The 23,613-nt window shown below is 37.7% G+C and overlaps 1 protein-coding gene and 1 long non-coding RNA gene across 2 annotated transcripts in view; one reads left to right on the forward strand and one right to left on the reverse strand.

Annotated features, from left to right (window-relative positions):
- Positions 1 to 14,628, forward strand: LOC111924962 (uncharacterized). The gene is made up of 2 exons (XR_015287611.1): positions 1 to 434; positions 682 to 14,628. It is a non-coding gene; the product is annotated as an uncharacterized LOC111924962 (long non-coding RNA).
- The window catches only part of AKAIN1 (A-kinase anchor inhibitor 1), an 18,692-nt gene continuing 8,191 nt past the window's right edge, over positions 13,113 to 23,613 (reverse strand). Inside the window, exon 2 of the mRNA XM_023921303.2 lies at positions 13,113 to 16,238. Within this exon, the coding sequence (XP_023777071.1) occupies positions 16,048 to 16,238 (191 nt within the window). The 3' untranslated portion in view covers positions 13,113 to 16,047. The remainder of the gene's footprint in view (positions 16,239 to 23,613) is intronic.

Below are 23,613 nucleotides of genomic sequence, written 5' to 3' on the forward strand. Positions count from 1 at the left end.
AATTGAAATATTTTAATGTTCTGTTTGAAAGACTTTTCAGCTGAAAGATTTATGTTCTTTTTTCTACAGAAGACATTAAAAATACTCAGAATTGTGCTAAATATACAGAATTAAAATGATGATTTGAAATATCCTGTGGTATTTCAATATGCAGTGGCAAAAAGTGGAAAAGGTGTGTTGATGTGGAAAATTCTTAATTAACATTTAAGTAAGTATCTTCTGTCTACTTTCTTCTCAGATCACTGTGCAAGACTTTAATATCCTCATGTATCCTCTGCACTATAAATCCTCAGTTCTACATCAGGGAGTGTCATGTATGATCAACAGTTTCTTATTATAAATTGTGATGGGTACTATTGAGCTACTTACCAACAGGATACTTGCCTCAGACTTGGAATGAATATTAATAAAACTGTTAGTCCTCTGTCAATAAAGTAAGTACCTTCTCAGTTTCAGTAACTGAGCACAGTAATTGCCATCAGTATCCCTAAATGTCAAATTCACTACTTCACCTCCAGAGCAGTCAACCTAAAAAGAGATTTAACATAGTATTTAAACATCAAAATTATTTCATTTCATTTTGAGGGAACTTGGAAGCACCTTCTCTGTTTCTCAGGTGGTGAAAAGAGATACCAAACACCACTGAAAATCTGTGTTTTCCTCTTTGGCTTTCTATGCTAGCAAGGCTCCAACTCATTTCTGATCTGTGAAGACAACAGTAGATGAAGAACAAAACTGAAGGATATTTCTGCAGCACTGAGAGGTATCCACCACATAATTCTGTTGATGTTGGTTTTTTTCTTTTTTTTTTTTTTCCCCTGTGTAAAATAAAGGAACCCATGACTGGTGATCAGGATTGCCACCTGTTGCTGGTTTCCATTAAAAAGCCTTTCACTAGCTCTCCCAGTTTTGCAGCCCATCCTAAATTTTCCAGAAGAGACAATTACACGTTCCAGAGGTGCAACCATGAACACCCTGGGGCTGTTGGGGCAGACTGGCAAAGATGAGATAGAGATGTGGGAGGCTGAACTGCATCTGTCAGAGAGGCATGAGACAAATCATACCACTCCTGTCTCTTTTCAGTTGGATACTCCACAGGAATCAGAGACAATTGAGTTAGAATCCGGGAGAGTGGTTGAAGTGGAACAAGAAAAATAGCCTCAGAAATGATGGTAGGAAAGGTACCCAAAGAATCACAGGAAATCTTCCTGCTCTTTCTAGACAGTCAAATTTTGAATCTAATTCTCACATAAACTAATCAAAAATATTTAGTTTACAAGACCTCAGACTATGCTGTAAAAACACACACAGAGTGAGCAGAAAAACCACAAAATTTCCTGTGTTCATAGATGAGGAGGCTAATTTAGGGATCTAATTAATGACCAATTAATGTGTGTGCTGTGCTCAGAGAAGCTATGCTCTTTTCAAAACCTCAGCTATTGCCTCGCTGGTCGGTGAGAAGCTCAACATGAGCCAGCAATGCACCTTCACAACTCAGAAACACAACCATATCCTGAGCTACATCAAAGGAAATGTTGCCAGCAGGTCGAGGGAGGTGATTCTGCCCCTCTACTCCATTCTTGTGAGAGCCCACCTGTAGTTCTGCACCCAGCTGTGGCATCCCCAGCACAGGAAAGGGGTTGGAACTGTTGGAGTCAGTCCAGAGAAGGGCCATGTAGGTGATCAGAGAGTTGGAGCACCTCTCCTATGAGGACAAGCTGAAAGAACTAGGGTTGTTCATCTTGAAGAAGAGATGGATCTAGGAAGTCCTTAGGACATTTTCCAGTGCCTAAAAGAGCCTACAAAAGAGCTGGAGAGAGACTTGATAAGAGCATGTAGTGATAAAACAAAGGCAAATGTCTTTAAACTGAAATAGGCTAGATCTGGATTAGATATTTGGAAGAAATTCTTCAATGTGAGGGTGGTGAGGCACTGGAACAGGTTGCCCAGAGGAGCTGTGAATGCCTCACCCCAGGAAGTGTTCAAGCCCAGGTTGGATGGGGCTTTGAGCAACCTGGTCTAGTGGAAAGTTCCCCTGCCCATGGCAGGAGGCTTCTACTAGGTTGTCTTTAAAGGTCCATTCCAACCATTCTTTGATCCTATGATACAGCATCAAGAATAATTTAAATTTAATTAATAAAGCATATATATAATTTAAATTTAATTTAATATTTGGCCTGAAAAAGAGTGAAGAAGGGGCCACTGAGAATGGCTCATGAGCTGCCAGTGACAACTAAATTGTCAGATCAAAAAAACTGCTTGGGGTAGGAGCAGTGTTCTTGCATCCATATTTTCAGGTCTCTTTTCATCCCAGGAAATGGTTGAGAAAATGCCAAGACTGTGAGGGCAGCCAAGGCAGAAGAGCAGGAACTCGGTTACAGCTGTATCAGCCAAGTGGGCCCACCAAACGAGACGCTGCTCCCTGGGAATATTCTTCCTGCACCCCCATGTGGAGCTTGATCTGCAGCAGCAGCCTTTCACCATCCTTATAACTGGTGTGCTAATTGTGCCATTTTGAACAGCTCTAAAATAAATCAGACTGTAGCCACATTGAAAAAAAAATATACAATATGGCTGCGTCTGAAACCTCACTACAGTCTAATTTCTTCAAATGTTGCTGTCATATCTATATCACAAGAAACTGTTCTGCAGCAGCAGGGATTGATTCCACTTCCTCTCTTTTCTCAGGGAATAACCTTTGAAAAACTTTCAAAATTATGGTAATTCACAAAGGCCAGACAAAACAATTTTTTAATAAAAACATTTGCCCCAAAAAGGAACAGGCTGTTTAAAGAGCTTAGACCTCCAAATCGTCACCCTGTGTGCTCTCTGTAATTTAATACTGGGGATCTTGGCTGACTTCATTAAGAGGATGACAGTGAAATTGAGATAAATTATCCTGTGGTGAGGGAGGGACTGATACAGAGAAAATTACAACCAGCAGGAAAAATAGGTTATACAATCACACAGGTAACTTACTTCCACTTTAGTGTTAGAATGAATTTCATTAACAAAATATGTATTTTGCATTGGAGACCATGCCATTGTGAAATCAAGCACATGATTCACACAAATGCACCCACAAGATGCTGGACCATTCTTATGGTTAGTTCTTCATTATTTTCATCCTACTCATTGAGTGGGAGCTTTTAAATTTTTTGTAGTAACTTTTGAAAACATGTTGAAAACATGACTATTTAGATTTTTACGTCTTTACTAATATCTCAAAAATATCTTTACTAACTCTGTAGCTCAAATAATCTCAGCGTTTTTAATTCTACAATTGGCTTGTGTTAAGTTTGAAAGAAATTCCACTAAGGAAATACTGCCTTTCTCTACTATTTCCTAATACTCATGCTAGGCAAATACTTTTGAAGACTTCCCACATAGTTCGGTTCTTGGTGGCAAGAAAAACCAAATATTAAGAGGTTTAACCCATCTCATAGAGCTTTAGTTCTATCTTGTAGCTGCTGTCTGTTTGAGGCTTTGTTTCCCCTGCAGGGAATATCAGTGATTCGTATACTTTTCCTCCAGAAAACTGAGTCAGTTTTTTATTAAATTCATTCAGCATAAACCATGCATTTTAATAACAGTTTTTCCATATTTCAATGAAAATTGCACTGAATAACATTCAATTCTTCCTCCCTAAAAATAATTTAGAATTAAGTAATTAAAAATTTTATTTCAGGCCTTGTAATAAGAGCTTCTGAACTCCAGCCCTCCATTGTACTTCATTTGTTTATGTCCATTCCTTTCCAAAGGCAGATTCTTGATGCTGAGGGAAAGGCTGCCCTGGCTCTGATGTTCTTATATCTCATTTTTGGGCTGTTGGTGGTGCGCATCTACAGGACTGTTTCCATTCCATTTTTTGAAGGTGACCTGGGAGGGATAGGTGTGGATTGTTTTTGGCTGAACCCAGCCTTTCTGCTCTCATCATCTCCCCTCTGCACTTCCCATGTGTTACTTGTCCCCTCTGGAGTCTCACTGGGAGTACAACTTTTGACAGTGGATAAACACTAAACATCACAAGACAGAGCCCCATCAGTCATTTCCCAGTGCATGATGCAATGCTGCATTTCAGATGGCAGCTGCCTGACACCCCGCACTTTTGGACTACAAACACAGCTTTGGAAAATGAATCAGTTTAGTCAGTACAGCTAAGGAGGACACACAACAAAACAAGTTCTACTCCTTATTCAGTCCTACTTATGGACTCTGTCATTGTGAATTTACTAATTTCCTGAAACAAAGTTTATATTTCAGCATAAAATACTGTAATGTAAGACTGAATGATGCCCAAGAGCCTTGTCTGGACTAGGAAATCTCTTTTTAATAGTTTTATCCCATTTGCATTGAGTTAGAATACATTTCCTTTAGTACAGGACACAGGAAAATATTCTTTTTATAATTGATTGATTTAAAAGGGTTCTGCTCTATATCAGAGCAGGATAAAAGGGGAATAATACAGACCTGTTGTGGCAGACAACCTGAATTTGAAATAAGAACACTAAACATTAACAACTGCAGAAGCTGACCTGTCACATCATCTACATAAAAAAGACTTGAACAGTTATTTTTAATCAAAATTGCAGAGTGGAGAATCACTGGCTATGTCCGACTGATTCCTTGCAGATGGGTGCTTATGTTAAAACTGGAGCAGTCACAGGGGTTACACAAACTCTTATCTGCTATCACCAGCCATGACAGATCTCCTGGCTCTCTCTCATGGGCATCCCCCTGGGCCATGAGCTGGCCTTTGCTTTCCTTGGGCAGGGACAGGAGGTGGCTGGTCCTCCCCTGGCTCATGCCTGGGGGGAGAGTCTGTGGTGAGCCAGTTGCCCAGGATAGCATCTGTGTCCAGATGGCTTTTTGGTATCTCCTGGGATGGTGACTTCACAATCTCTCTGGGCAACCTGTGCCAGTGCCTGGTCACCTTCACAATGAAATGTGCACAACAACATTAAATAATCACAGAATAAATAATAAAAAAAGACTGAAAAATTGCTGGAAAGGTTTCTGAACCATTCTGAGGATGGGAGCAGCTGTATCTAGGGTGGCACTGCCACAAGGGCTCCCTGAAATTTCCACACAGAGCTACCGGTCATGCAAAAATGCATGAGACATCTCTGTGTGTTCTGTGATATGGCATGGCACAACACAGCAGAGTGCAGTGCTTCCTGCATGGCTGAGGAAGATGCAGGGCTCTGTGATGGAAATGACAAGGGAAAGGTAGTGCTTTTGAGGTTAAAACAAAGTTAAAAGGGAGAACTAAATTGAAAACCTTTGCCAAAAAGCCCTCTGAGATAGTGACCTTGTTTGGACTGCTTGACTGCAAACACAGATGAAAAAGCCTTTTTTTCTAGCAGCCACAAAAAACAGAGCTATGTAGGCTGTTAAAAAACCCAACTTGTTATATTGCTGACATCTCTTTATAGAAAGGAATTCAAGACTTCGTTAGCAAAAGTGTATTCCTCTGATGCCACTATTCACAGAAAAATAAAATATTCCTAAGAGTTATTAAAATATTTATAAGAGTTGAGAATATTTACAAATTTAGAGAATGACTACAGTAATTTAGCTATGGCAAATCAAGCATCAGTGACTAATAAGGAAAGAATTTTCATGGGAAAATATGGTGTCATCATTTGAATTTTCAATCATTTCCCAACTGTTTCAGACCACAAGTGGAGTTTTGCTTAAATGTTCAGAAATCCTGAGGCATAGCTTTACTGTCTGGTTAGTTTAGCATTTTCAGCTAAAGGATCTTAACAAGTTTTCTGTGTTCCTGGGACTTTTGCCTGTGCGTCAGGTAAAAAATGTTTAGCTGAAATTTGTATTTTATATATTAAAAGGATTGAGAGTAGTCTTCAGTGAATAAATGGATAGATAAATAAATAAATAATACTAGTATTTTTTTTACAATGTGAGAAGTTACTCTGGATGTTAAGACCAGTCAGAGCCTGTATTTGCTGCAGGTCATTATGCAATGCAATCTTTGAGGAGTAAGCTTCAACAAAGACTAAGTAACAAGTTCTTTGGTTGTAGATACATCTGGCTAAAAATCATAATTGCAATGAAGAAGAAAGAGAAGGAAGTGTAATTCATTTGTGTATCTTGGTACTAAGGAACAAATTTGATTCCAGCAACTGTTTCTGATTTGTGTGTGTATCTTAAAAAGTTTTAGGCATTCTTGAAACCTGATAAAAGCAGGAAGTACCATGTTTATATGAAGAATATTTTGTGCAGTGAATGATTTCCCATATTTTAGTAACGGATTGTTCTCTCCTTTTTAATGTGTGAATTTACTCTCCTTTTCTCTCCTTTAAAATGTGTAAATTTTGATTTTTCCTTTCCTTTGTTAAAGTACCTATGAGAGAATGCTTGTAATATTGCCTGTTGTAAATATACAATACAATATGCCTGTTGTAAATATTTACTCAAATAGCAAATATTGCTGTTTAGGTATCAAATAAAGAGTGCTCCTGTAATTTATGTAAAGAATTCAAAACCTTCAAGAAAACTCCCCAACCTCCAAATGCCCAGGTGTACAAAGATGTCTTAAAATGAAATAAGGCCTGTTACAAATAAGCCACAGACTAATCAAGTTATATGTACAGTGCATAGCTCAGACATGCTCAGGAGAACTGCTTTTTCCTTAAAGCATCCCTCAAAATCAGACCTTCCCCACTGCTTTTCCCTGGATGCTCCATCCAGCAGGAAGGGGTGTCATGTCCCAAGACCGTTCTGTCAGGTTTCGTTGCATGGGCCAACAGATATGAAGGATTTCAGGAGGCACAAGTCCTGACAGCTAATGTGAGCGTGTAAACCTCACTTTCTCAGGAAGTCAGGCAAAGAAAACTTCACCACTGACCCCAGATGATCACATAGATGGGTAACTTGGGTTCAGCTGAGCTCATTGTGCGTTGCTGCATAAGGTTTGTTGCCAAGATATGGACTGCAATTTGTACAATGTGAAAGCAGCAGTAGCAGCTTTGAAGCCAGTGTTGGAAGTGTAATTGGGTAAAATCCAGGCTTCTTTCAAGATGGTGAGAATCCTGCCAGGATTTTTAAGAGCCTGGGTTCATTAACTGTAACTGAATTCAGAAATAAAGGCAGACTAATATTTTCTCAGCTCTTAGGAAAAATATTCTATAGCACATTCAAAGTATTGATTTATTTACATGACTCTTCTAAAGCAATAACAATAATTTTAGAAACTGGTAGACTGCAGACTTCAAAATGGGAATGAGCTAGAGCCAGTGCCCCTCCAGGTGCTGTTCTTACAGGAACATCATGTACCTTTAATGCAATTAAAACATACGCACGTACAATTTCTAAACCCCAGCTGGAGCCTTTGGCTTTTCTTCTTGATTTGCCCTGAGTGATGCATAATGGCTAACTTGGCAGGCTGCCTTTTTTGCAGATAGACAGGTAGAGCTAGCATGAGAAAAGAGATGACTTATAAAATCCCTTACCCCATTTGTTAGAGAAAAAAATACTCCCTATCACTGATTTATCTCTAGGAGGTTCAGTTGAGAATATGTTGAACCAAGAAGCTGTTCATATGAGATTTTAGGACTAGTATGGATGATAGAGAGTAAGACCTTAAGAAGTTCATTTATAATACCAGGAAAGTTGCCTGTCAAAAGTAGAGCCTACTGAATATTTATCAGCTACTCCTGCTCTGACATGTTCCAGAAAACACCCTTAGAAATCATTGTGTTCTGAAGTTACTAATGGCTTCTGAATCTATCCATGTACCAAATGTGAACACAAAAGTGCAGCTGCTCCCTCACCCCTTGATTTCTTTCAGTTCCAGCCAGAACAAGTTTTCTTTGTTTCCAGATAAGTTAATGGTTTCCCCTTAACCTCAACAGCAAAAGAAAGACATTTTTAAAAAAAGACAAGGACTGGCACCAACCTGTCTCACTCTCCCACAGTACAAGCAGAAAACTAGTCAGCAAACCACCAACAAGGAAGAGAAGTGTGCAAGACTTTTGGAATGGAGTTGACTATAAAAACAATTCTGACAGTCTGACCCATATGTTTAGTTGTGGGTTTCATGTCACATAATATCACAGACTTTCTGCTTTCATACATTAACCCTAACAAGAAAAAAATAATAGGGATGTGATTTGACCCATCACAGAGTGTTCACAACAAAATTACTGTATTTGGGTTTTGGGTTGTTTTGGTTTTTTTTCCATGCATAATGCAAATATAAAGCAGGCAAGAAAGACTGAGCAGTGAGGATTTGCTCTGGTCTGGGCAAGTTTCTGTTGGAAAGTAATTAATCTTCCCAAAAGAGACTGCTGTTTCATTTACCCCAAAACATACTGTGATTTATGTTATAAAGGAATAAAGATTTGTAGGATGCATCTGTAGCACAATTGTTTTCTCAGAGCAGCACCCCTGCAGACCTAATGTCCCCTCAGAGTTTGGATGGTTTCCAAACCATTCACTGCTCATTTATGGCCTTTTTTCCTGTTCCTTTCAGTGTTGGTGGTCTGGTGGTGTCCTTCTATATTTTGATAAGGAAGGTAATATAACAGAAGAGGCCGGGGTCCCCCAACCCTGTTGCTTCATTACTGCATGACAGAAAGACTGGGTAGGAAACAGAGTTTTTAGCTCTGCTCTTGGGCAGCTAGGCCAAAAATGTGGTTTTATCATGTCTCTTTATAACCCTGTTGTTCTCCATGTTACTGCACTGTTGGAGTCTCAGACGAAGGTAAAGGCAAAATGACGACATGAGAGACATAGTATAGTCTAATACCCAAAGTGACAGTCACAAAACAAAGAGGAGTTGTCTGTCTCCTCTAGGTGTCTGCAAATGTACACTGAAGCCTTAGGTTGATGTGTGGTTCCTCTAGAGAGGCATACTGCGGGGGAAATGGGTTTCTTCTGGCCTTCTGCAGAGCATTTGGCATCTTCCTGTGTGATTAGCAGCTCAACAACACATTTGTTGTCACCAACAACATGAAAATTCTTATGTGAAAGTATTTTTTGCCTCTGTAGATACGAGTGCTTGAGTGAAATGAAGTGATCACAAAATAATAAGGAACATGACAATTACCAGCAGAACTCATTTGTTATCTGTTGTCAAGCCTCAGCAGTGGAGGAAACAGTCATCTGGGCGCCCTAATGAAATGTGACAGACATTCAGAGAGCGAGGGCTGATATTTCCTGACAGCATCACCATCTGCACTCTGAAGGATGTAGTATCTGGACATCATAATCTGTTATGGGCTGTTTATCATCGTACCTCCACGTCGCAGGGCACGCAGATCCTGCAGTTACATGTCATCATCTTTGTTTGCAGCCCCCTCTCCTCAGCTAGGATCCTAATCCATGTTCTCTCACCATGCTCCCTCCTTGCATGTTTAGCTTTCCAAATAACCATGTCAATAGCCTCAGACATAGATATTTGAAAGAAGCAGGGAACAAAAAGGGAAAGAAAGAAAGAAAAAGTCTTCTAGCCTGCCAGCAGGCAAAATAGATGTTAACCTAATTCTTATCAGGGCAGATGGAGTTGTATAATCTGATTTCCAACAGTAAGGGGTTTTTCAAGGAAGCAATGCTTTAATATATATGATATTACAGCAGTTTTCACAGCTTCAAAATTCTAATGTGGCAGTGGTTTCTATGATCCTATTTCTATGCACAACACAATTGTTAAAAAAATTGTTAAAGAATGAAAGATGCAATAAAAACAGGGTTCTGCCTAAGTAGTGGAAAAACATGTTGCCTCAGATATACTGGAACACAGAGATTAAAACAGAGACTAACCCAATCTTTTTTTTAAGCATTTTTTTCAGAGCAAGATAATAAAAGTGACCTTGAGAAACAAAAGTATGGCCTAATTAAAGAAAACAAAAAATCAGGGAAAAAACAACAAAAAAACCTCAAACAGTGGAGGTTAACGTTACCTTGCATAATTCAGTATTTCCCTGCATTATAAAGAAGAGGGGGAAAGTCTGAAGACACAAGTCAATTTACCAAACAGTTGTCAAGTTACCACTTTGGCCTTGAAGCAAATGCTTTTTTTCTGAGGTAATTTACCCTGAAGAGTGGCCTTGAATTTCCAACTCGTTTGCTAGTGTATGGTGTTTGCTTTCCTGCCTGGTAGTGAGTTTGTGAACATGGGGCACTCAAGATCCTAATTTTCAGTCTTTTAAATTAATCAAAACTGAACAGAAGACCAACACAATTCCCCGGAAGGAGGGTCTTGTCTCGCTTCTCTCTCTCATGGAGTACTCCTATCCTGATCATAGCCCAGTGAAAAGCCCAGTGTCTTCTGCAGAGTGTTATTCCTCAGAGCCCAGCTTGAGATGTTGTTTTGTCATTCACTCAGCTCCTCTGAGCACAGCAATGAGCAAGCTGTCACCTGACTCAGGCACCCATCTTTGAAGCCACCTTTAGCAACTAGAAAGAAGGGTTTGTGTTTCCTGAATGGAAACAGCTCTTCACTTGGTCACATCCCAGTGTCTCAAGTGCTGAGAAAAAAATGGAGAATTTAAGTCTTGTGTTCCTTCAGCTAGTTACCAGAAGGAGGTACAACCTGGGGATGATTTCACAGAATCACAAAATCCTTTCGGTTGGAAAAGATGTCTGAGACTAGTTCAACCTTTGACTGATCACTTTGTCAATTAGTCCATGTTAATAAGTGCCATGTTCAGTTGTTTCTTGACCATGAAAAGCTATAAAATTGAGAATGATGCAGAGACACACTGTTTACTTGCACTGATGGTGTCTCATATCCCTGTTTTGTGGGTCTCCTGATTTGACTGATTTCTGGAAGTGAATGCATAAAAATAAAGAAACATGAGGTCAAGAGAAAAGCCACAAGAGCAGCTCAGCTCTGAGAGGGTCATTGGCATAAATAGTGCAGCTCTAACACTCTGACAGATTTCAGTGATCAAAACAGAGGAGGACAAGACTCCCTGTTCCTGCCTATAGATTTAGCAAGTGTAATGCTCAGTGAAACAAAGTGGTTGTATAAAAGTGTCTATCATCCTGGGAAATATGATGGGAAGAATTACAAGATTTAAGAAGTTTTACTTTAAGTTTTACTTCATGAATATATATAAACCTTTTCAGCTCCTGGAGTACCAAGAAAATTATTAGATCCTCCTCAATGTAGATATTAGACTTGAAAGTCTGCTCTTGTACTATAGGGGATAAAAAACCAAATCATGTGTCCTCAGCTGAAGTCAGAAGGGTCTAATAAACTGTGACAAGTCAGGGCAAACTCTGTTCCTGGAGCAGTTTTTGCCTTCTTTTGGCTTCTAGAGTTCATCTTGTAGCTGAGGATTTATAGAATGAGCTGCTTCATGGGAAAGAAATGAGGGGAAACAGCATTAGGAGGAGTTATGTTTACTAAGCAAATACAGGGGAAGGGCATCTACTATAGTAACTGAAGACAGGGGCTAAACCTTCTGGGATGCACATGCACACAGAAGAGCAGCTAATTCGCTCCTTAGGGCAGGAGCAAATGGGTCACCTTGGCAAAAGACACAATTTGAAATCCTCCACAGGCACAAGGAGTAGCATTTAAGTCTTCAGAACAATACAGTAGTGCTCATTTTCCAATTCATACCACAAAGCAAGCAATTACAGTCTTCACTACCTGGTGTTTCTAAATGGGATTCAACTCTCAAAGCATGCATGGAATATTTTCCTTAAAGCTATCAGGAGTGTCTTACTCTAACATTTTAGAATCAGCTTAGAATAGCTGGGTTCAGTTTCCAGCTTATGTAAGAGTTAATTTTCTCTCTTTCTGTACAAGTTTTACAATGAGCTACTGTCACAGTGCGTGTGAACAGTTTATGATGATTTGCCCCATGTGGCTTTCTGCTAGAGGCAACTGAAAGAAAAAAAATGAGCCACAAAAATGCCAATACAACTACAATCTCCACACAAACTCCCTTTTCTTTAGAACATCATTTATAGTTACTCATCTTTAGTGAAAGAAAAGACAAAAAACCACACCAGTATGGAATATGTAGCACCACGGGGGTTCTAGTCAAACCCAAACTATAATGTGAACTATTGTTGTTTCAGTGTTAAAACTAGCAAGCTCGTGTAACAAAATCCAAGTAGCAAGTCACTGGAGGAAAAGTGATGAGGAAAGAAAAGCTGCTTATGTTAATTAAACAAAGAAAATCTTCCTGGCAGACAAGAACAGCTTAGAAGCAAATGAATTTAAAATATGTACCTATTTCTTGGTGTTCCCTGAGCACACAGATAATATATGTGCTCACTCATTCAGTCTTAGGAATTAAAGAAATGGCTGGGCATGTTGACTAAATCCAGGGAAGATGATCTTTAATAACAAAAATTCATGCATGTCCACCTCCTGGTGTTGTGAATGAAGTTCTGGAAGAAAAGAATAGAGATCTTGTACTTCTTTTGAGTGGCAGGATACATCACAAATTAAATTATATTTTTAAAATTATATTATTACCCAAAATAAGGAAAAAAGATTCTGCCAGACCTTACCATGAGGCACCAAAACCTCATGAAGAGAAAGTCCATTCATCAGAAACCAGGCTCCATCAGTACTGCTGCTCACTCCTTACTGAAGCAGTGAAGAAGACATTTACCTCAGGTTCTGAGCTCAGGTAGCTCAGGTTCTCCCCCCGCTCCCACAAACTCTTTTGCCAACTTGATCCCTGTGTTACAGGAACCCATTGTGAAACATTAGGTTATGTCAAGAGTAAGGTTTTCATTAAGTTAATTTCTTCTCAGACCTGAGTGAATAACCAAGAGAATTAGTGAATCCCATACACTTTGAAGAATGCATTTTACTACCTTTTACATTTTCCACTAATTGAAATTAAATATTTTTTTTTAGAAAAGCCTTCAGTAATGACACATTAACTGTGTATTTGACATAGGCATACATTTAAAGAACAACTGCAGCATATTTCATGGTAATCATATTGAGAATAGTTACATAGCAATTTTATATACTTACCATTGTAGACGTACTATAATCTGAGACACTTAAAAAAATGTTACAAAAAAAATAATCATACATGACTTGAGTAGAGATAGTAAGACTTCTAGGTGATTGTTTGCTATTGAATAAACAGCCAAGAATTTCCAACTCATAATATTATCACAGAATGCTTTTATTTTTTCTGAAATGATAAAATTAATATGGCTGTTTCCAAGTCACAGTTGTTGGTTTTATTTATTTTAGAGCAGGGATTTCCAGTGTAATCACACAGGACAAAAACTTGATGTACAGTGGCATTTAGTTATTTGTTACAACGTCCTGCTGTGGCCATGTGAATCTCCATTTAGGCATTGCTGCTTTATTAACCTTACAAAGAAGAGTGCAATATGGTAATAAAATTGTTATAATCAACCCGAATGACAACATAGCAAGCATAGAACAGGATAGCCACACACACACAAGTCTTCTGTTCTTCTGGAGTTGTGATAATTTCACAGATTTGTATAATACTTTACTTACCACTATAAGTGCTAATAAGTGGTGAGTTTGTTTCAAATACTTATAAATACCTTTTTGATTGCCTTGTGTTTCTAAGATATGATTTATTTTATTTTTTTTTGTGCTGAATAATGCATACATTACTACAAACCTCATGAGAACATTTTACTTCATGAGATTTTCTGGTAAGCACATAACAAGCCAAGTCTTCCAAAAGTTTTTGATTTTCCAAGATATTAGACTTCTGATGGCATTGGTATTCTGCCAATGATGGACATGGCTATTAAACAGTTGAGTAATAAATAGTGTGCCTAACAGGACTAGGACAGTAGCAAAGGGACAGTAAAGGGATATTGTAGAAGCACATAGTGGGAGGAGGAGCAGAATAGGCTTGTATGAAGCAGTGGCAAAAGCCCAGATTCACTGGTTTTTGAAATTCTTCTTTTGCCAAAATGATTAATCAAAAAAGAAAAAAAGCCATACAAAAAACCAGTTTCAAAACTACATGAGGGTTATTAACAAAATTATCAGTAACAAAAGACAAATTAAAAAAACCAAACAAAAGAACGAAAAAACCCACCCAACCAAAACAAAAAAACCCAAACCCAAACATATTTCAAATGTCTGGGGACAAAAAGCATTATAAAAGTTAAATAATTTTGAAGAAGTGGAAATGTTCTCCTTCCTGCGGCACTGTGAGTCCAAGGCAAACACTCACAAACCACAGAATCTCTCCAAGTTTGCTGTCTCTCATCCACCAGACTTCCCTGCTCATCAGCCTCAGAACTGGGCTTTTATTCATGATCAGTTTTATTCGGCTCTCAGAGAGCAAAAATGCAAAGAGTGCTTAGAAAAGAGTTACCTCCCAAACAAAAGTGAACTGGTGAAAAAGCTAATGGTAAAAAAATTGCTATTACAAAAACACATACATGCCTCAAGACACAACTACTTTCACCTTTCAAAGTTTGCTTGACTGTAAAAATTCACTCAGTGTCTACAGAAGTGAACCACCTGAGTACTTGCAATTCAGGTCAGTTTTCATTACTAGATGATTTGGAGCACTTTCAATCATGCTGAATTCTTCTTTGCATTTTTAAGTGAAAGAAGATTGAGCTAAATCACTATCTTGTATGAGTCAGGGCTGTTAAATTAAAAAAAAAAAAAAGAAACCAAGCAGATTACAAAGACTTAATGTTACAGTATGTGGTTATTCATGACTAAGCCTCTGTCCAGGAGAAGGAATCCCAAAATTGTTTAACACAAGCAACAAGATACAGTAAGTAATAGCCAATTATTTAACCCACAGTCTCTCTGAGGATCATCTAGCTGAGTAGAAAAGCCATTAAGAAAGTTTTGCAGGGCATCTTTTCCTTTGTATTTCCAGGTGTATTACTACAGGAATTCATTTGAAGTAGAACTACAAGCCATTTCTAGAATTAAATATACTGTTATTCATTTCAGATGTATAATAGTGCAATCATCATTATACAAAGGGAGCATAAAAGTGAAGGGTACATTTATTTAATTGGTATTTTCAGGAACATCATGGATTTCTTCAGCTCTATGGAGCATTTGAAAGGATAAGCTCTGTATTACCAGCTTCACGCAGTGCTATTTTAGTTGAATCTATATAACAACTGCAAATATCTAAAGTCACTTTACACCCAGCAGGTGAGAAGTACCTACCATGACAGAATTCAGATACTGTATATTTTCATCCTTAAAGATATTAATATATTCAACCCCCTTTTTTAAAAGACACTTCAGTCTCCACTTTCTGTAAATTGAGAACCAGCAAAGTTGCAAAACTGGAGTGAATGCTGGCCAACTCCTTAGCATCACATCAGTTCCTTTTCTTTCAATATCAAGAAAATTAAAATGAATAGTTGAGGCACAAGTGAATTTTATGCAGAAGTATAGAAGTATTTCAATAAGTAGGCTAAAACTTCAGTATCTAACTTCTTTTAAAAAAAGACATAGATCATAGGTATATGATCATAGTCATAGATCACAGTCGCTGCAGTCTTACTGGATTGCTTTTTTTCTTCCCCTAAGATGAAAAAATAAACTGGTTCACAGAACTTACCAAATCCACTTTATACTGCCATTTCACATAGTTCATGTCTTAATCAGAGCAAAGTACAAACCCGTGCTTCAATGCCTGAAAGCATTCTGCTACCCCTGACAATGAACTATTTCTTCAGTGAAGACAGCTTCAGTGAACCCAGTAATGCAGAGGAGAGTCCGTCCATCTGAACTGACGTAAATGTAGCACGTAAAACTTAGCATGAAAGTGCACTGGCAACAAGCTTTTGGGAATAAGCTCATATCATAAGAGCTTGTGCTTGAAACTACTTTTACAGCTATGGTTATTGTTTCTGTTAAGAGGCACTGCATAAATATGGAGTCATTCATCTAATGCACTTAATATTTCTCAGATGAGGACTATTGCAGTTTTACCCTATGTCTAGGTGTGATAATACTTTGGTTTGCTTTACAGCAGTAGCATTGCACTAGCAATACAGCTGATACTAAAGAGAAGGCTGAAAACATTGCAGACTGGAGTTGAAAAACCCCAGTCTGCTCCTTTACTTCTTCTCATGCTTCTTGGTTAGTTTTCCTCGTTCTAGTTGGAGGCTTGTACTGGTGTTTGTTCGCTTCTCCTTTTGCTGGCTCTCCTGGGAAACTTGTTGCACTGCTCGGAGGATAGCAGTCTGCACAATCTGCTTGCTGGCAATCTGCAGCTTAACTTCATCTTGCTCTGTCCCTGGCTTCTCACCTGCCAGAACCAAACAAAAGAGAAAGGGAACTAAGAACTTGGGGCTAGTCCATGAAAACATGAAGGACAGAAAAGGTGTGGGGGGAAACAAAATCACAGAGAGACTGGGGACAGTTTATTACATAGGAAACCTGTCAATACTGAAGATGAATTAGGGTGGAAAGTGCCTCTCTGTGCTCAGCACCACAGGATGAATGACAGGGAAGACTTTGAGTCATACAACTCAATTACACACTCCCAAGCTCTGGGGTAGCTGTGACTTCACAGCTGAAATAGGCACAGATGCGTTTTGCAGTCAGACAGGAAAAGAAGGTTTCTCATCCAGCTGTGAATCACATCCATCTTGACTTGAGCTGTGCTTCCGGATAGGGAATTGGACTTTTTTGCAAGCCTGACATGTACTCCCTCACCACCATATTGAAAAAAAACTGCTTCATTAATATTTTTTACTTTTACTTCAGATTGAAAGCCCTCATCCGTCAAATTCCAATTGACTTCAAAGTACAAAATTTTGTTTAGTGCAGTTTATTAACCCTTAGATGGATTTTAAAAAATATCTGCAAAACATTAAGGAGGTAGGTAAAACAGAGAACATTTTCTATGACAACCTGACAAATATGTATTTTTATGTGAAACTTCCTTGTTTGGCTGAAGTGTTAAAATCCGGATTAAAAAATGAAATAATGTAGTGTGATTGACCTCTGGTAATGAAGAAGAGTAGTTTATGTTATGAAGTTTCTCTTTAAAAGTATTTTGACTCCTAACATAAATGGCAATTTGGACAGTAAAGAATACTCTGTAATGCTCAAAGCTGATACTGATTTTAAAAACATTATTCTGACATACACTTATTGGCATATAGGAAACCAGTTGCTAATTGAAATGCTTAGACTAGGTGCTATTTACATCACTAGATTTGAATTTAAAGTTTTTGAAGGTGTTCATCTCAGTTCTTTCTTAATTGACTGTTATGCTCAAGCATTTAATTAAATAGGATTTTTAGTTTACTGTCTGTTTTAATGACATATATTAGAGATTGTGTCCTGAGAGAAATCAGAGTGAATTAAATGTCAGGTGCTTTTATGAGAGGCATATATCTGAAATTGTGATAAATTTCCAACGTTCTTTCAGATTTATTTTTTTTCAAGGAAACTTAAGATAGGAAGAAAAGAAGAATCACTTGTTTCCTTAGAGAATATGCTATATGCTTGAGGGAAGAGAGGTCCTTGAGGAAAGGTCCTGCACCTGGGTCAAAGTAATGCCTGACATCAATGCAGACTGGGCGGTGAATTTATTACCAGCAGATTTGTGGAGAAGTACTTGGGGACACTGGTAGATAAAAAGCTGGAATTGGGATGGCGTGTAACCCAGAAATATGTGCTGGTCTTTACAAAAAGAGTGTGGGCAGGAGGCAAGGGAGGCGATTCTATCCCTGTGCTCAGCTCCTGTGAGACTCTGGTGTACCATGTCCGGGTCTGGAGTACTCAGGATTATAAAGACAAGTAAGAGGTTAAAACCTGTGAAAACGTAGAAAACGTGTCTTAAACTGGAAAAGCTGACTGAAAAAAAATCACTTGAATTCTCGGCAGAGTCAGCTTTCCTGATTCAGTTTTTTCTACTCCTCAGCACTTGAAACAGTGTGGTTTTGGATGGAATTAAATGTTACTTAACAGATACAGTACACGTAATTCTTTACTACTCAAATACAAACTCACGTTTTAGCGCACAATGAATTAGTTTTCTTGCTTGGCTGAAAAAGATCAGTCAACACATCTGATGTTCAGAAGATAATGTATTAGCAAAAGCAGGGATAAACATGAAATTTGAAATACAAATGAGTATGTTGGAATAGGCAATGAGATTATATGAAATGTGAACAATTTGCCAATTGTCAAAGCCACAGACCCCCAGAATTTATTGCTGAAAACATACTGTCATTAAGCACATCACTGTGGAAAATTGCTGTTTGCTCTCCTCAGGGATGCTTCATTATTTATTTGGTCCCTGCCAATTAATTTACAACATCTGATGTTTAAATATTTTTACTTCAGAAAGGTCATCCATAGCAACACTGAGCTGAAAATAAATAAGTTTTCTAGTGCACTTCTCTCTGGGCTTTTCAGTTGATTATTTAGGAGCAAAACCTGTTTGAAAGCACCACACAGATAAGTGAGATATAGATATGCCTTCTCAGCTCTAACTTATTAGGTGATCCTTTTATTTGATAACCAAGAAGAGAGAACCCAAAGCCTCTGGACTACCTCTGCCCAGCTTCTGAGGATTTAGGTATGCATAGAAAGGAAATGAAGCCACTTGAATAAACTTATTTTATATTTGTGTAAAATGGTTAGGATGATGTCAACCCAGATAACATAATAAATTGGCTTCAGCCACAGAGAGAATCAAAGCTGTTGCCCTGGGGTGATGTGACCAATGAGAACATTGGCAGCTTGTGTGGGCCATCTAAATTAGAAAGCAGGTGAAAATGATAATTATTTTGGAGGGTGATATCTGACACTGTGTTTGACCCAGGTCTGAACCTCTGTTGGGGTTCTTACCATTATTTGTAGGAGCTGGATTGCCAGAGATTTCAAGCAGTCAAACATGAGCATCCAGTTTCCCTGGGTGTATGGTATCTATTACAACTGGCCCAACAGGACATGTGGTTCTAGATGACCCTGCTTGAGTAGGAATTGGACAAGATGACCTTCAGAGGTCCCTTCCTACCACAAACCTACTGCATTCCTGTGATTTTAGCTAGTTAGGCTGCGATAAATCACAACTTTTCCACTTCCTGAAAGAGTAAACAGCAATCTCCCAAAAAGCATCCCCACTACATCCTCTTCTAATTATTCATTTCAAGGAAAGCAGTTAGGTGGTTGTTTTCTGAGAACCTCATTTATTGATTGATACACTGGGCCTACTCTGAGCAAGAAGAAAGGGATTGACTAAGGAAAGCAGAGATGATTCATACAAGAATCCCAAAGGGGCTGAGCTAGAACATATCAATATCCACCTTGCTGAAATACAGACTGCTGTGGACATCCAGGCAGAAATTTGAGTGCCTACAGAACTAATTAGGCACTTTAAGAACTGCACATTTTCAATCAAGTGAAAAAAAAGACATAGCACCTGCTGGCTAGGTATTTGGTGTTTACCTTATCAAAATGAGAGTTACTAGGATGATAAAATACAATTAATTTTAATCTACCATTTTTTAATGATCTGAAGTATAACTAAGTTAAGTTAAAATTCCATGGCAAATAGGTCATTTGAAGTAATTTCTGGGAAAAACTTGAACAACATCTGAAACGTACTCTGCCTATTAGTTATCCTTGTCTAAATACTACATTTTTCTCTTGATCTTAGAAAATCTTTACTTGTTTTCTGTCTTTAAATGCTCACTCTTCTTATGCAGCACCCTAATTCTGTAAATAGGGAACTGAAATATCTGGGTTAAATGATGTTAAATACAAGGCAGCAATGTTATCATCAACACACAATGAAGCCTCTTTAGCATGTTTTTATTACCTTGTATTACTCTCTATAAATTTTATGACAACTAACCCAGCAGATGATAAGTAACTATTAAACTCTGGTTCTGCAATCCAAATTATAGTTTGAGAGATCCAAAATAACATTAAAATCTTGGACTGGCTGGAAGAATCAGTCACATATTCCACTTCCACCTTAAACTAGTGGCATGTATCAGTGCCTTAACATTGGCTTGCTTGAGGGATGTGCCCTTGAAGGGAAATATGGTAGAAGCTTGGAAAAAGAATAAAAATATTTGAATTAAATTCTAAATATTTATTTCAATTATTAGAACTATTAGTTTAAATTCAAGAACTCCTTGTGTGTAAGACTTTACATCCTCCAGCATGTTTCTAGACTGTGGAATATTCTAGAAAGGTATACATGGAAAAAAAATAAAAAACTACAGAGAAAAAGCACTGAGCAGACCAAATGTTTAAGAACTTCATTCTCGTTGCACATGAGCCTTTTCTCGTTTACACACTTCACTTTCTTCAAAGTATCCTGAGTCACTTCCTTTCCAACCTGCAAAGTTTTCCTGCACTTTCTGTTCATATCCCCTGGGGCTATTTCTTTTCAGCTTACTAGAAGTTAAATTTATTACACCTTATAAAATCTCCTTATAAGTAACACTCAATAATGGGTAATTTTTTTGAACTAACTGCTAAGATCTCTACTGTACATTTTCATATTATTATTATTTGGAATTTTATCATAGAGGTAAACTATGACAGGCATGAACTTGCAAAGATGCAAGTCTATCTCATATTCACTAATGTTGTCAGTAAACAGTGGGGGAGTTAAAGACCTTTTCATTCATCTTTCCTCAAAGCTTGTAACATTTATTCTTCCTGTAGGTTGCATAAACCACTTTGAACTTAACCATATCTAAAACAAAGAATAAAAATCATATTCTTCTAAACAAACTTCTGATCAGTTTAAAACTCAGAATTACCCAAATTGCATTCCCCTATTAACTACAATTTAAATTTATGCAACCATTCCAAAGCTAAAAAAGCCAAGAAGTATCTTCTCCTTCAAATTTACGTAAGATTATGCAGATATAGTCTTTAACTAAAAATTTACCATTAGTTTTAGCAATATATTGCTTTGGATTACAATAATTAATGATTATTATTTTCTGCAGCACTGCAACATTAGAATTATTTTTTAAATAAAAATTGTTATTATTATTATTAATTGAACAAAAATATCGATCTCTGGAAAATCTATTTAAATTCTATTGAAAATTACTACTATTATTTTTATAATCCAGCTGACAGTACTAATGAAAAATTTAAAGGTAATGAAAGTGTAAGTAGACAAGACCATGATGATTAGACTTCATCAGAAGGTCCAGTGTGGACGCATTGGAGCTGTGTATACAGAAAAAAGCTGCATGTTATTGCCTAAATTGTGTTTATAAACTATAGATACTGAAAAACCTTACAGAACCTGGCAGGTTTGTAATGACAACATTTACGTGTGTATGTTTTAATAATTAACAGTAAGTCTTTGCATCAATATCGACATTCTACAAGAATCCAGGTTCAGTTCTTTAGCTTTCCTTTGGCATTGGGCAGTGATGTATCTCTCCATCTTGTTGGCCACAGCATGGAAGTTTCAGGAGAGCCTCCTCTGGCAAATATTTTGTAACCTGTGAATTGAAGTGGTTAAAAAGTCTCCTTCTTTTATATTTGCTTTAGATTTTATTTTTTTTTTTTATATTTTTATATTTTGCTGGGATTTCAGCACAAGAAGCCTAATTTGAAGAGAGATCCATAATCAGGAAATGTTGATGAGTCATGTTAATTACATCCAGAATGAATGAACATGGCAATCAGCCAGGGCTGAAGACTTTCCAACACATGTGCACAAACCAACTTTGCACATGAGAGTCATTAAACTGTTTTACAGAATTAGAGACCCAGTTTGTCTCAATGTTAGTAATGATGCCAGCTGAGAGAACTAATGAAAAGGTCCTACAATGAAGTTGCAAATTTAATCTTTAAAAAAAAAATAAATAAATGCATTCTTAACTGCACTAGAGTTAATTCTGTCCAGTACCATTTCTGATGCTCTTAAATAGAGCCTGGTGAGGTCCTGACTAATAGCTGTCAAGCATCAGGAGGCAATACTCACTTACCCTGATTCCTTGAGGAAGAAGAGAGGACATTGAATTTATCAGAAATGCCAAAAGTGGCATTTTAATGTGGGATCTTGTGTTTTTCCAATTCCCCGACCTGCTGTGTGCAGGGGATGGCAACATTGACTTTCACTAGAAAAGTTAAGGTTCAGTTCAGGTTTATTTTCTGCCCTAACCTCATTCCCAATTCCTGCTGTTCAACCAGCATGGAAGAGGAACTGTATCATGAAGGGGGCCAGCACAGACTTCTTTGCCCTTCAAAATAAATTTTGAGAATTAAGCTGGAATAACTCTGCTCTGAATACAAATGTAGGAGGAACGTAAGGGGAAAAGAGAAGAGCAGAAATGCTGATAACCTGTTCTCAAAGGACATACTAATATCTCCAGGCAGTACTATATCAGTACTAATTAGTATCAGCAGATACTAATATCAGGGCAGTACTTCTTTGTGCCTTTTTATCCAGACATTAGCTGTATCGCTTCTCAGGTTTCATAATTTTTTTCCCACTGAGTTTTTACTCTTTATTAAGAGAAAAGAATATCAGGATTCTCTTTGAGTTTTTTTTCTTTTTTTTTTTTTGTTTTGTTTGTTTTTGGGTTTTTTGTTGTTGGTGGTAGGGTTTTTTTGCTATATAAAGCTATCTCTTTAAAGACTCCAGCAAGATATTTCATACTATTTGAAATATGCCAGTGAAAATGATTTTTTTAGATTAAAAAATTGCTGAGACCTATATATTCTTAAGCATTTTGTCAATGTTTTAGTAAGATTTCTTGCTGTAGTTCAATAATATTAACTAAAACCAGATGATACACTTCAATCTACGTATTTTCTAGGTATTTGCACATATAGCAATAAATTCACTCCTTAAGGACTGTGTCTTTCAGCTTTGAAGACTGAATGTAGTTCAAAATATTATTCACTGACAATTTTGCCACACCCAAACCCATAAATATGATACTTGGATTTTGGTCTCAAAAGGAATATTTCTGGATTCAACACTGTAAACTAAGATTAATTTAACAGGTTTTTTGAGTCTTAGGCGCCAGTGCAGTGTATTAAAAAATAAGATATTCCCTAAAGAGCATCTGGGACCAGCTGCTTCAAAGTTAATGAAAAATTTATATTCTCTTCATCTGCACAATTTTTTTACTTCTTTTAGAGAGCATGTTTCAAATACTAAAATAAGAAACCTCTCTACATTAAAAGCTGTGATTCTTCCAAGGCAGGAGAGGTCCAGTGGCACAGATACAGGTGACCCATATCCTAGAATCACAGATTGGTTTGGGTTGGGTTGGAAGGGAGCTTAAAGAACATCTAATTCTAAACCCCCTGCCATGGGGCATCCAAAACTTCTCTGAGCAACCTCTTTCGGCCTTTTGGTCACCATCCTCACAGTGAAGAACTTCCTCCTAACATTTAATCTAAACCTTCCCTCTTTTATTTTAAAACCATTGTCCCTTGTTTTATCACTATCTGCCCATGTAAAAAGTCACTCTCCCTGTTTTTTATAAGCCCTTTTTATGTACTGGAAGGCTCCCTGAAGGTTTCCCCAATGTCTTCCCTTTTTCAGGCTGAACAACCCCACTCTCTCAAACTGCCTTCAGCGGAGAAGTGCTCCAGACTTCTGATCATCTTTCTTTCCTCTTCTCTGAACTCACTATAACAGGCCCATCCCCTTCTTATGTTGAGGATGC

This window comes from Cyanistes caeruleus, chromosome 1 (genome assembly GCF_971803275.1).
Source record: "Cyanistes caeruleus chromosome 1, bCyaCae1.hap1.1, whole genome shotgun sequence".
NCBI classification, from domain to species: domain Eukaryota; kingdom Metazoa; phylum Chordata; class Aves; order Passeriformes; family Paridae; genus Cyanistes; species Cyanistes caeruleus.